At 40.1% G+C, this 13,530-nt stretch overlaps 1 protein-coding gene across 1 annotated transcript in view; it reads right to left on the bottom strand.

Moving 5' to 3' along the window:
- The window catches only part of CNTN6 (contactin 6), an 82,515-nt gene that overhangs the window by 22,209 nt on the left and 46,776 nt on the right, over window positions 1-13,530 (bottom strand). Inside the window, exon 9 of the mRNA XM_068408412.1 lies at window positions 13,187-13,337. Within this exon, the coding sequence (XP_068264513.1) occupies window positions 13,187-13,337 (151 nt within the window). The remainder of the gene's footprint in view (window positions 1-13,186; window positions 13,338-13,530) is intronic.

The following is a 13,530-nucleotide window of genomic DNA, read 5'->3' as shown; positions in this document are numbered from 1 at the left end:
AGGTTTAAATATGAAGAAATGTTTGCAAGTATTCCCCTTCTGCCTCTGCAATTTTCTTTGCATTAATGATGCATTTCTTCACATCAGTTTGCGCCAGCCACAAGAAAACACCCTCATTAGAAACTGCTGGTGATAAAATAGTTGATTCGATTGACTGCTTAGCTAACATATGGCAGCTTCATCAAACTGTATCAAAAGAGATTCAAGTGTGAATCAGCAAATGTTCATAAATTGGATACCTGAATAATAAGTTATAACAAGCCACCGTAGCATCTTTCTCACCATCAAATATTGATGCCCTGTTATTTTTACTGCAGTTGCACCTAAAAGCTCTAGGTACAAACTGGAATCCAGAAGCAGGCACGAGGCAAAAAAAGAAAGGCAATCTCAGTCCCCAAAAGCTTCCAGTGTAGGTAAATACACAGGAAAATACAGTCTGTAAAATACAGAATAATAAAGGGGCGAATATTTGACCGCACAGGCTCAGCCCCCCAGGGATTCCTGGCTAGGGCTTTTTCACTGAAGTTTAGTCCCGTCTCGTTAAAATTTTTCTCCTGTGTTCTTCATCAGGAATTGAGGCCTGAATAACTCCCAGCTTCCTGGTTTATCCACTAAGAAGGGTCTGTACCCACTCAAGAGCTGATGAGGTAATGTTTGATCTGAAGAAACGCTGTTCTGAAACAACATTTCAAGGGCTGGGCAGGCTGAGGATGGGACGGCTCTTTCAGCGGATCAAAGCGGAGCTTAGCCAAGAGAAACCATGAGCAAATAAAAGCTTCAGAGCTGTTTGAAACAGAGGTCACACTACCTAAAGACAATTAGGGAGCTAGCAGTAAATAAGATACTTGGGCAGAATTTATGTAAAAGCACAAAGGACTCCAGAGTAATTAGTTAGCGGGGAAGGGAATTAAAGAAAAACCAAAAAGTGAGTAATTTCCAGCTGTACTGAGGTCTGTGTCAGGAGAGGGGTGAGAAAGCAGAGCACAGCAGAAAATCAAGATGATGCATTTCAAATGCAAGGAAAAAAAAAAAGGCAATGTGAAATACTGACCCAGTTGCCACGAACAACAAAGTTGCCATAAACTTCCTCAGAGCCATGACTTTACGCCGTGGGTGGGTTCAGAGGGGCTGCACTATGTCCTCTTCCATTTGTCTTTCAAATAATGGAGCTGTGATTCTGAAGGCAATGGGAATATTTCCTGTAATGGGCTCCAGATGAAGCTCTAACAAACAATTCAAAGAGAAGCTGTGAAACACATCTCACCTGCTGAAAACCGTTACTTTTCACAACATTTTAGACTGTGTGAAGGCTATAGATAATAATTCTTAGCATTTGCATCAGAAGACAAGGTAATTCCAAGTACTGCGACAAGACCGAGAAGTTTAACTTGTCCAATATAATGCAAGTGGAATATTTTGTCTGCCAGGAGAACTGGACTTCTCTCTACAAGCAAATGAGTGCCTGTCGAGGGACAAAAAGCAGAAGATCTGAAGCAGATCTGATAAATTCATCCCTCGAAAGGAGGAGAAGGAAGAATGAAATGAGCTACTCGGGACACAGCTGTTCATAAAGCCCTGTTGTGGCAAGGGATTGCTTAAGCATGAGCCGAACTCTAAACTGGCACCTCTGACTTACAAAATGCTTAAATTCTTCTCAGCCTAGTGCTGACGCCTGTGCTCCTGCCTGAATTACACAGGTGCTACCTCTGGGTAAACAGCTCAATTAAGCAAAGTTGCTATGAGGAAAAGAGATGACATTCCAGTTATATAAATCACACAAAGTTCCTGCGCGCAAGGGCTGATTAGAAATACCCAGAAAGATCGTTCCATATGTAACAAGCCTTGGAACTTACCCTGAAAAAAGATGGATATGTGGGATGCAGTTCATTTCACGTGGATCACAGCAACACAGGACTGCTCTGAAAGCCCAGCTCAGAGACACGTCCAGCCACCTTCCATCCGCAGGGTGCCCGAGGCAGGGGGCGAGGGCAGGGTAAGGATGCAGCAGCAGGTCCCACAGTCCTTTCCCAGCACCAAGTGACCTGTAACCCCAGGTTTGGATGTAGAGACAGTGCCTTTCTATACAGGATGAAACCTGTCTTCAGGAATGAACCCAAAGCCCTTTGAGCCTCTTCAAACTTTTAGTCCCACAACAGTTTGTGGGAAGTTTTGCCCTGGTTTATTTAAGCATAGCATAAGCGACACCCTTTTGTTTGTTCTTAACCTACTCCTTCCTTTGGATTGACCCATGTCCTTGTCCTCCCTGAGTGACCCCGTCGGTATACAAGATAAACATTATATGCAGAAAGGGAAAACAGCCTACCCAAGATCTGCTGAAGTCAAAACTCTGCATCATTTCAAAAAGAATAGTTTGCAACGTTTCTGCAGAAGACATGAGGCTGGGAAGAAGTGAGAGCTCATTAAAATCATCACACATACTTTTTAAGTAAAGAACTTGAGAAATCAAGCAGGGATGATAGATACAGCTTTTAATTAACCAGGCCAAACAAACCATCTCTGAAAGTGTTGTCTCATGTGAACAAAAGATTGTTGATGGCTATTTGCTTTGATCTTAAGAGCATGAAAGAATAATATGTATTTAACAAGGCTGATAGAAAAATAAAATCTGAGAAAAGAAAGAGGTGTCAACTCATTAGATTTTAAAGTGCAGCAGAGGTAATTTTTGTGCACTTCTGTATTGTTCAGCCAATCTGTTTCAGAGAGAGAGAGATGCGATTTTAATTCAGGGATGTGAATTGCATTAATTCAATACAGCAAATGTCTTTGAAATCCCCCTCAAAATTGGTTGAGCTGGATTGGTGTAAAACTGGGGGAGAATCAAGCCTGCTTCTGCAGGTTGCAGCACTGCCAGGAGGGCAGCTGTCTCTTCAAGGGCATAAAAGAATTCCTTTCAAAATAAAGTAACCCTGATACTTAATGTAAAGATTCACTCTTCTGTCTGCCTCTAACATCAAGTGTCTGACACCTCATAATGTTATTGAAGTCATCATCATAGCACTGTGCAGATAAAAAGGCACAGTGGATCTGATGAAATCAGAGGCAAAGTAATTTTTATTATCTGAGAAATCCTATTTGGAACCATGTCTTCTCAGTCTCACTTTACTGCTCAAGAGCAAAAACACTCTTGCTTTCATAGTCTATGAAAAGATATATTGTTTATAAATTCCTTCAGATAGGTGAGCAGACACTGAGGCAATAACTGACTTTTCTGATTTTACAAAGATTGAGAAGCGTGAGAGAGGCTGAATTAAAAAGCACAAGGGGCAGAAACATGAGCACAGCTCTCAAGTGACTCAGAATTACTAGTGATTTATGCAGATGTAAATGTGAGTAAAGTTTGAGTGAGTGAATGAATTGTACCTGCTGATGGCAGCTCTGGTATTTTTGAAAAGGTCCCACTGAGTCCCACCTGAGATCCGACTGTCTGTGCTATATGTTAATGATCTTTGTACCTGTTTATCCTATTCTGAGCGTAATTTCTATGCTAATAGTGTTGCCATTTAATAAACGATGCTTAAAAGAAGATTTTCCTTATCTGCATGCTGATACAAATAAGCTTCAGAGTTGACTGACAATTAACTGGAAATAAAACAAACACCATTAACTATTTGGATCAAAACAAAATTACACAATCTAGCTGAACAGTCATTAAAATACTTTAGAAAAGAATACTATTAGCAATGAGAGAAGGTGACACTATAACACTGTTCCTTGCTATTTCCTAAAATTCCCCTCTGTTCCTAAAAAGGAAAATTATTTTTGCACAGAATCTCTGCAATTTGGGAGCACAAATATCTATTTTATGTAAATATATGCAGACATCTGAACCGAGTTATGCTCCATCATAGAGCTTTCAGACAATATACAGTATTTCCAGGAGATGATACTCCCTTTAACCTAAAATAGCAAAAGTTGTTTTGCCCTGTCTTTAACATACTTAAGTACTAAATGTGGAGCAGACGTTCTTGTGTGATGACCAAAGAAAAAAGTTACAAAAATACCTTGTCTGTAGACACATGTCTAAATCTATGGTAGCAACATGTCTCGGAACTGATTGGTTATTAGTCTACCTTGTGCACAGGACATAATGAAACGTCATATTTATGTAGCCATATGTTGATTAGTCTGAACATTCATAGCAGAAAAAAAATATAGTGATGAAGTAGTACACTGAGAGGAAAGGATCAGGAACCAGCCTGCAAAATTCCCTAGTGAGAATCCAGGTAAAAAATGAACTGTGTTGCCAGAGAAAAACGTTGCTTTTTTTTCTATTTGCCAACAAGTTCTGCTGTTTTCATGAAATCTTTACAACTCTGGTAGATCAGAGAAAAGTTCTTTCAGCACAGGATGGTGTGCCCACACTACTACTGTTCAATCTAATCCCACCATTAATCATTACTTTTATGATTCAGACATCATTAGGAGCTCAGACACAGCCATTCCTACAACCAAATTCACTCCAGATGTAAAACAAAACCCTTAATATGGGACTTAAGTAGAATTTAAACAGTACATAAGGCCCTGAATTACCCTCTGCGTGGGAGTTTAATTCACTTACAGGAATCTTCTTCCCTATCTGCTTGTCAGAATGTATTTCAAAAATAAAAGTACAATAAAACCTGCTGTTAACTTTAAAGGATTCTGTATATACAACAAGTAACTGACACCACGTACACAGCGTGGTACTGGCTGGCTTTCAGAAATGCTAGACAGCAGGTTCATGTGCACACACACACATAATAAATATACAGAATTGGAGATGCTCTTGCACTAGGTACGTTCTAACGTTGAACTGATTAATTTTTAACAACCAAATCAGGAAAGGGATTTTGGAATGAATAGTTCAAAATTCCTCACTCAGGTAAATAATTTCTAGGACAGAAAAAAGCCAAAGGACCAAAATCCCTCTCTTCTTGCGCTGAGGAGCTGGCTGGACCACCTGTTGGCTTAAAGGAAACCCCGAGGCAATCCTCGCTGGGCTACAGAATTTATGCTTAATTTGAGCGATATTGGCAGGGACTGCGTGTGGTTCGCTGAAGCCTTAGTCCTGCACCCTCGCCCAAAATAACACAAAGCGTAGAAATTGTATGTCCTTTTAACGTGTAATATTCCACTACTTGTGTGTGTCCCTTAAGTTGAATCCTCCTTTCACTGAAAATCCGAAAAGATTTTTACTTCTCATAGAAAAGCAGCACTGAACTAGCAGTATTTCTTTGTAATAAAATCCTATGGCTAGACCAGAGGTGTTAGTATCCTCCTACAAACCCTTCACGTTGGCCAAGCATTAGACACATTCTCAAGGTGCTGTTTCTATGCTGTCACTCACATAACCCTTCACTCTCTGTTCATCACACCTACACCATGACTGGCAACAGTCCATTTGCCTGTCACGTTAATCAATATATTTTTGCTCCTTTTTACATCACCTCCCCAACATATCCTGATCTATCTGTTACCTCTAATGTTACTCTTCCGTTGAAAACTGTTGGGACCAGGAACTCTCATATTTGCTGTTTGTGCAGCATGTTTTTCATGCAATACTAGTATTTTTGTATGCTACAGCAATACGCCCCAGAACAGTGCAATGCTAATGATGTGCGTGGCAGTACAACTTGGACTAGAAGAGAAGCACAGAAGGTTGCATTCTCTCATTATTTTTTGTGCAAACTCCTAATTAGCAACCTTGATGCAAAGCCTGCTGAAGTCCGTGGAAAAGCTCCAATGAGATTAGCTGGCTTTGGATCAAATACCGAACATCAATCGGAATATGTGCATGAAGCAGGGATAGAGCATGAAGGGAGAGAGGGCACAACACTGACATTCACTGGGGTTTAGTTTATTGCAACTCCATATGACACGGAAGAGTGACAGATTGCTTGGGACATCTCGGCATGTAGGACAGCCCCTCAGAAAGGCTCACCTTAACAAGGTTCCCAGGAGTTGAGCAGGAACAATTTAAAATTGTATTAGAGAGGTGTCATACAGGAGGGAAATTGTAATAAACCCAGCATCACGCAGGTTGTCATTCTTTCTTAGACGTGAGAACATATGGTTCATTTGCTTACTTGATGCTCACGCTATCTGATGTGCTAAACACTATTGCATTAAGTAGTCAGTAATACATGATGAAATTAGGTTTATTGGCTTGTTCCGTTATGAAACTCTCTAAGGAGAGAGTAAAGAAAGGAAAAGCCCTTTTCTTATGTCTTCCACTGCACTAATATCCTCTGTCTGCTGCCTGCAAGTGTTTCATTGGGTCAAGTAGCAACGGGGGTCCCCTTCTGCCTTCTCATTACTCTGCACTGCATTGACTTCAAATGGAAAGGTAACAGAGAAAGAAGAAAGGGGAAAAACAAAGCAAAATAAGATTAAGAAAAAAAATTGGTTTTTTTCTTCCCCTCATCTGTGCTCCTCCTTCTTTCTCCTTGTATCTCTCTCCTCACCTTTCACTCACATGCTTTCCACTCCCCTGCCTTCCCTCTCAGCTTGGGGGAGAAGACAGAAATAACTGGAGATGTGGAGAACATAAAGAAGGAAAGACTGAAGGTACTTCAGAGGTCAGTCTGAGGCATTTTCTGGCATTCCTTTGGTTGTAAAACTTTTCTTATGCCAACATCAGTGTTGCCAGATCACCAAACATTTCTGCTCCCGTGTACTCACTCTTCAGTGAGCGCTGAGATGTTTTATGTTCCTCCTAGATTCAGTGACATTACAGAATCACAGAATCAATCAGGTTGGAAGAGACCTCTGGGATCATCGAGTCCAACCATTGCCCTGACACCACCATGCCAACTAGACCATGGCACTAAGTGCCATGTCCAGTCTTTTCTTAAACCCCTCCAGAGATGGTGACTCCACCACCTCCCTGGGCAGCCCCTTCCAATGGCTAATGACCCTTGCTGAGAAGAAATGCTTCCTAATGTCCAACCTGAACCTCCCCTGGCGAAGCTTGAGACTGTGTCCCCTTGTCCTATCACTAGTTGCCTGGGAGAACAGGCTGACTCCCACTCCACTACAACCTCCCTTCAGGTAGTTATTCAGAAGGAAGCAAGAACAACTGCTTGCACACTTACGCCTACAACCAACACTGAAAACAGAAAAATACCACTGCTGTTAGCAAATAAATAAATATTCAAGAAATATATTATAGCTGCCTCCCCTAGTCTTTTGCAATACCCTCTTCTCTGCTACCTTTCATACAGAAACCCAGACCATTGCAATCCGAGCACAAGATATTTTTAGCTAGAACATAGAATACTCCTTGCAGCACTCAGCATTCTCTTGGGAAAGGTGTAATGATGGGGTTTGTCTGGTTAGCACTGAATATGTAGTAGTAGTGTGGCCTGAGAGATGAAAAAACAAAGCGATTCCATACAGCAAACTGGTTTTGTAGGAGTTTTCATGTCTTAATACGTAAGTTCAGACCAAGCACTGAAAGCAGGCAGGCAAATCCATGCCTTTGATTTCTGTCAATCTAATTGTTAGCAAGGAATGGAACTGAAGTGATTAATCAAATTTAGCAGATGTGGAATCAATTCCATTGGATACCCAAGCAAAATTAGAATTTCATCAAGAGATAAGCTTAATCTGTATTCATGTTAACTTACAGCAATGGTGTCTAAGGTATCTGGAATTGCTCTGATTGCTGATGCCCACACTTCAAGTGCTCTATTTAAAAACTAAAATAGGAAATGAACTTCTTTACAAGCACACGGACACCGATAAGATAGAAGGGTTAAGGCATATCATCAAAGCTGTGCAAAGCTTCTTGTGGCAGAAAAGCAACAAGGATAAAAATGGAGATACACTTAATCCAGACTTCAAAAACCAGACTCAAAGAATAAAATAATAGTAATATTAATATCCCATTGCTATTCACCTAGCTGCATTGCTGTAGAAAGCTGGGAATAGAATGGTAAGTGCTGGAATAGCGTAAGAAAATATGTTCTATATGAAACTTGCTGCCAGCATACAAATGTCTACACCACCTTTATCTGCAAACAGCGGGTACATAAAGCACGGTGGTTCATGGCACTAAGCAGCATGACAAGCAGAGATCCTCTTTGCCTGTTCTACTCATCAGGTCTGACTTCAATATAGGTAGGGATTTTTTCAGATGCTGTGGGTAAGTTTCATTCCCCCAGTTTTGCTCATCTGAAAGTTAGGCATCTCATTTGAGATGGAGGTGCCTGCCAAGAAAAAGTAAATAACTACCTTAGACTGCATATTGACTTCAGCTAAATAAAAGTTAAGTGACATCAATCTCCTCCTTTGTTAGTAGAGTAGTGCAAATTTTGGGCTTTTCAATCCATTTTGTCTTGATTCCTCCCCAAGCAGAATGGTTTTTTTTTTTTTTTTTTTTAAAGATAATGGATATTCTGGAAGGTTTCAGTACAAGCTAAACAAACAGCGTTGACATTCTGGTAATTGAAATGTTTCATTGAAGTTTGTTGAACTACCCTGACACATTTCTTCTCAAATTGGTTCAAGCTGAAATGCTATATCACAGTACAGTATGTTTTGTATGTTGTATTTGATCGGTGGCTTGAGGACTTCTCCTGTTTACCAATTAATTGCCTTTATTTTTTTAACTTCCTATTTCTCTAAACCCAACAACAGTCACAAGACAGACTTTTCCCAAGTAACAAAAAAGTTTAAAATGTGTTAAAATGTTCATGGGTTTGGAATCTGACTTTGGACAGTGGAGCAGCAGAAGAAAGGCAGAAGCAGATGGTGGCCACGAGTGTTCAGAAGGTTGTAGGAGAACCGTCCTGCCCAGGAGACTGATAGAGCAATTCAGATGCAGCACACAACCATGAGCAGATCCAGCCCTTTAGTTAATGAAGCCTGCTTGGTCCTTGCATTTCACATGGGAGCAGGAGAATCCCCTTGATTTTGGGGCTCCAAGGGGCAGCTGTAAGACCTCAGCAATTACCAGATAATTCCTCCCACCCATAGTGTTGGGAGTCTCCAGTCACAACATCTGCTCAGTTTTCTCTGCCATAAGGTTGTTGAAAGACAGCTTTTCATTTTGGTGCTCAATCATTCCCCCATGTTTCCTTTGAGAAATGGCAATAACTTGAGTGAAAACACCAAAGAAGTGTGTCATGGGAGAGAGAATTTACCACACAGAGCAGCTTATTTATGGCAGAGAATCAATTACCATCCTTCAACAGAGATGGGACTGAACCGTGTCCTACAAGCAAGTCTAGGAGCCAACAAGTATTGAGCATGTTTTATTGACCCCTAAACATACTTCTTGTCCAGGCCCCAGAAAAGGATTTAAATTATGAATATTTGCTTATTACTGATTATTAATGCATGCAGAGTGCTGTATATGACTAATGCATTCTTTCAGCCTACCTCATTTCTCAGTTTTCCCTCAGCTATCCTCATTTAAATTCTGAGTGGAGTGAATCACATATGTTTATACGCATTCACTGCTGTGTTTGGGGATCCTCAATTCATGGTGAGGGAATAGCACCTCTCTCTGGTAAAGCAGAAGGGGTTCCAACTCCCATTTATTAAAATGCTTCAATCAAAAAGAATTTTTATAAAATAAGTTTTCCATGAGGGTTCTGATCCTGAATCCACTAAAGGCAATAAACAAGACATACATTTGTGATGAGATCAGTGTCTAGACTTGCAAATTTGCTTCATTTAATATATGAAGTGTTCCCTTCTACTCTTTCTTTTCCACTTTTCCTCAGTGGACACAAGAAATTATAGAAGTGAGAAGCAAGATGAAGAAAACTCCCATTGCACTTACTGAGAATATATGACATACATGAAAATAGCTCATATCTGTGCCAAACTGCACAGGGTGGGAGTTCAGAGCACGAAGCTGCTGCTGCTGCTTTGTTACATTCCATTTCTACACTGAGCTAAAATCCACAGCACATACCAGGAAAAAGTTGTGCATTCAGCAAAGGGCAAACAAAATCTTTTCTAACAGTTGCCCACTGAAAAAGAGGTATTGCTCCCGAAAGCCCATTTCTCAAGACTTTGATCCAAAGAAGGAGGTTAATTGCCCAAAAGAAAACCTGAAGCTGTACTGCTAGATGATCCAGAGAAGCTGATCGGGGGATCACGCAAAGAGAGGAGGTAAAACCAGCTAGGATTAGCCAACTGCGGAATTTCTTTTTGTTTCCTGCAGCTGATAACCTTGAATTCCCTCTCTAAGGTGGCCAGCAGCACGAACCAAGATAAATCTCACTCCTCAGGGGGTGAGCCATATGAACGAGGGAGGAATTTAGCTCTTTCTGAAAGTTTTGAAGTAGAATACTCAATGCAGAGGGGACAGTAAGACTGGGAACAGTGAGCAGACCTGGTACAGGTATTTACCATCTAGTGTAAAAACTTATCAATTCAGGAATTTTTTGAAGGACTTACGTGTATGCTCTAAATGCAATAAAGTATTCTACATGAATCAGAACATACAAGCTGCCAAAGATCTGGGCAACGATGTGTTTGAGTAGCAGAGAAGATAGGAGAGGAGCGGGGCTGGGGGAAACTGTCTCTGCCCTCAAAAGGGGACTCCGAGGGCTGAGGACCTTCACTGCTGGACTGTGGCAGGAGATTCAGAAGATGACGCTTCAGACTCAGGAAATGTTAAGATATTTTTCAAATAGCAGGGGCCCAAATACTGCAGCTTGGTTAACTTAAAAAGGCTTGATAAAAAACCCTCAGAAGAAATAAAATAAAAATATTTCATGGTGCTTTAATTAATAGGGATAGTCTGTTAATTAGCTCTTCCTAGTTAGCACACTTCTCTTTACATACTTATAAACTAACACTAATACAAAGCAGTGTTATCTTGTCATACTAAGAGCTCAGATGGTCAGGGAGAGCAATGACCATGCATGCATGGCTATCAGCAATAAACTATTACATAAGTGAAAGAAAGAAGGTAAAAAAGAAAGACCATCCTTTCCCCTTAGAGAGGAATAGGTTTAGTTGCATTATTTCTGTAACAAAAGATTGAATCATTCTGGAGAACCTGCGTGATCTGACTTATTTAGCAACATGTCCATCACAGTTTTGCTGTCAGAACCATAAGGGATTGGGATTCCTTTTTTTCCCAGCATTTATAACCCAACCAAATATTAAAAAAAAAGCTAGTAAAGGAGTCCAGAGAGATTATAAATGCTGCACAATATAATGGGAGCAGAAATAAGGAAAGTTTTAGTTAAAATAATTAATCTGTATGTGACAGCCACATATAATGATATATTGAGAAAGGCAGAGCAGATTTATTCTCTCCTTTATGAGCAAAGATACGTATGATTTTAGTACTTTAATTAGCTGTGTACTTTAATTACAGCCATACAAATCCTTCCTTCATTTTCTGTTTCCTGTCACAAAGATCTCTGAAAAAATACTGTACAGCTGAGTTATTTTCTCTTCTTTAAAACTGGGGCATCAGCTATTTTGTCATTTAATAATCAAAAATCCTCATAAGTTTTACTTTGCACCAGTGGACACACTGGTAATAATGTTTTGCACATGGAGAGTTGAAACGTTCTCTCCCTTTGCCTCAGTGTAAACCCTGCTCCTGTTGTTTACTCCTGCTAAGCAGCAGAAGGCCTTCTGGGATGCTCAAAAATAACAGCGTGCTTATAATTATTGTTAGTAAATTAATACAGAAGCACAAGTAAATACTGTACGCAGTATGTAAATATTTTTTATAAGCAAATCAGATGGGGAATATCAGGGTACTAGAACCTCAAGATCTAGGCTTAATGCAATTATTTCAATTGTAAGTTTTAAACAATGCTCTCCTTGCTCCTGTTCTCATCAACATCAGAAAATCCAGATGTTACCTCAGGCAAACTGTATACTGAGCGTGTTTGCTACATACTGTAGGGATAGGCTGCATCTAATAGGGATGAACAGGCATTTTTTTGTTGAATAGACCTTACAGGTAAAATGCAAGTAAAGATCTGATCGAACCCTAGGTAGAAAAATATTTCTCATCATAAGCCGAGCAGTTAAACAGAAAATAAAACTGCCATTAGTGAAACGGGGGGGGAATAATTGGAAAGTTCTCTCTGCCCCGGGGCATGGATTGCTTACCCAAATTTTTCTGTTTCCTATGTGAAATACTTCCCAGGTTTGAATTTTCTTTCACATACACTTGTTCGATTTACTTTAATCTGTATTGTACGTTACCACAGTGTAGGACGGGGAAATATTTCTTGGTATCACAGTTTTGGATAACGTTGTTTTAATTATTTTAAGTCTTATGTGACCCAAACTAACCTCCTTGAGCAACTGTGCCTGTGTGCAAAATCTGGTGTTCAATTTCCAGAGCTTTATGAATTACTGATTCTGTTTTCAGTCTCTGAAAAAAATAATGTGATAAAACAATGTTGCTGTTATATTTGTGAACTGAAAGAGATGCTGAGAAAGATGACAGTTCTTACACACTGTTGCCCATTTCATCTTCCATTTGTATATGGAAATATCATCATGGGTGTAATATTGCGTGTACTATTCACAACTTACTCGAGTCAATAAGTTGCTTTTCATTTTAACGCTTTACCACTTAATTGACGTTAGCATGTAATAATAACGTAGATGGTTTGTGGCAACTCACAAATAAGCTATTAGCCATCACAGACAAAATGCCAGTAAAGCCCTGCTGAAGACTATGCAACGCCACACTGGTTGGTGAGGGAGTGTACCAGTATGCTGGTCCAGTGGCTAAATCCTGCCTGAACAGGAAACAGAGAAAACAGAGGCTGATTCAGCTATAGGTTGTTGTACAACATGTACAGCTGTGAAGCAATTATGCCCAGCCTGGGGGTATATTCCACCTCCCTGAAGCCTCCACTGATGTGTCCTACATGAAGCTGATTCACTCAAGCTTTGCATGTGGTAAGCAGTCAGCTCCGATAGCGCTGCAGCAAATTAACTGCTGATGAACACAAGCATATGTATCATACAATTACCCGTGTGTATTTGGGTTGGCTTTGTTCTCAGCCAGTTTTATATCTGCAGAACTGTATGGCCACTGCTGAAGGCAAATAGGCCTCTGGCATCAAAGTTTTCCATCAATGAGCTGTCAAAAGCAATACTAAGCCAGCTGTGTTTCAGTGATGTTTAAATGATATTATTAAAACAGAGAACACCCAACAATCCAGCAACTGGTTTATAACAGTACCTTTTGTTCTGGTGCAGAACCTCTGAGCCCTTTCTCCAGTTAATAACTGCTCTGGGAGAAGCACTTGGTTTACAACCAATTGTAACTTCACCTCCAACTTGAACAATGGACAACTTTTTCACAGGATTTTTGGAAAAATCAGGTGCTGCAGCTAAAAATAAAGCAGAAGAAAGAAGAACAGAACAGTGTGCAGCTGACAAGTTACTAAAGGAACTTGCTAAATTCTTCTCTTCAAGTTACATAGTAAGTGAGTCCAATAACGGACTTCTGAGGTTTCTGCAAAAGCAGATATATCAAACATGAAAAATGTATTTAAGTACCAAAGAATGGAATTCATTGTATTT

This window comes from Nyctibius grandis, chromosome 10, assembly GCF_013368605.1.
Source record: "Nyctibius grandis isolate bNycGra1 chromosome 10, bNycGra1.pri, whole genome shotgun sequence".
Classification (NCBI taxonomy): Eukaryota; Metazoa; Chordata; class Aves; order Nyctibiiformes; family Nyctibiidae; genus Nyctibius; species Nyctibius grandis.
The sequence above is the reverse complement of the archived record's forward strand: the minus strand, read 5'-3'. Positions and strand labels throughout refer to the sequence as shown.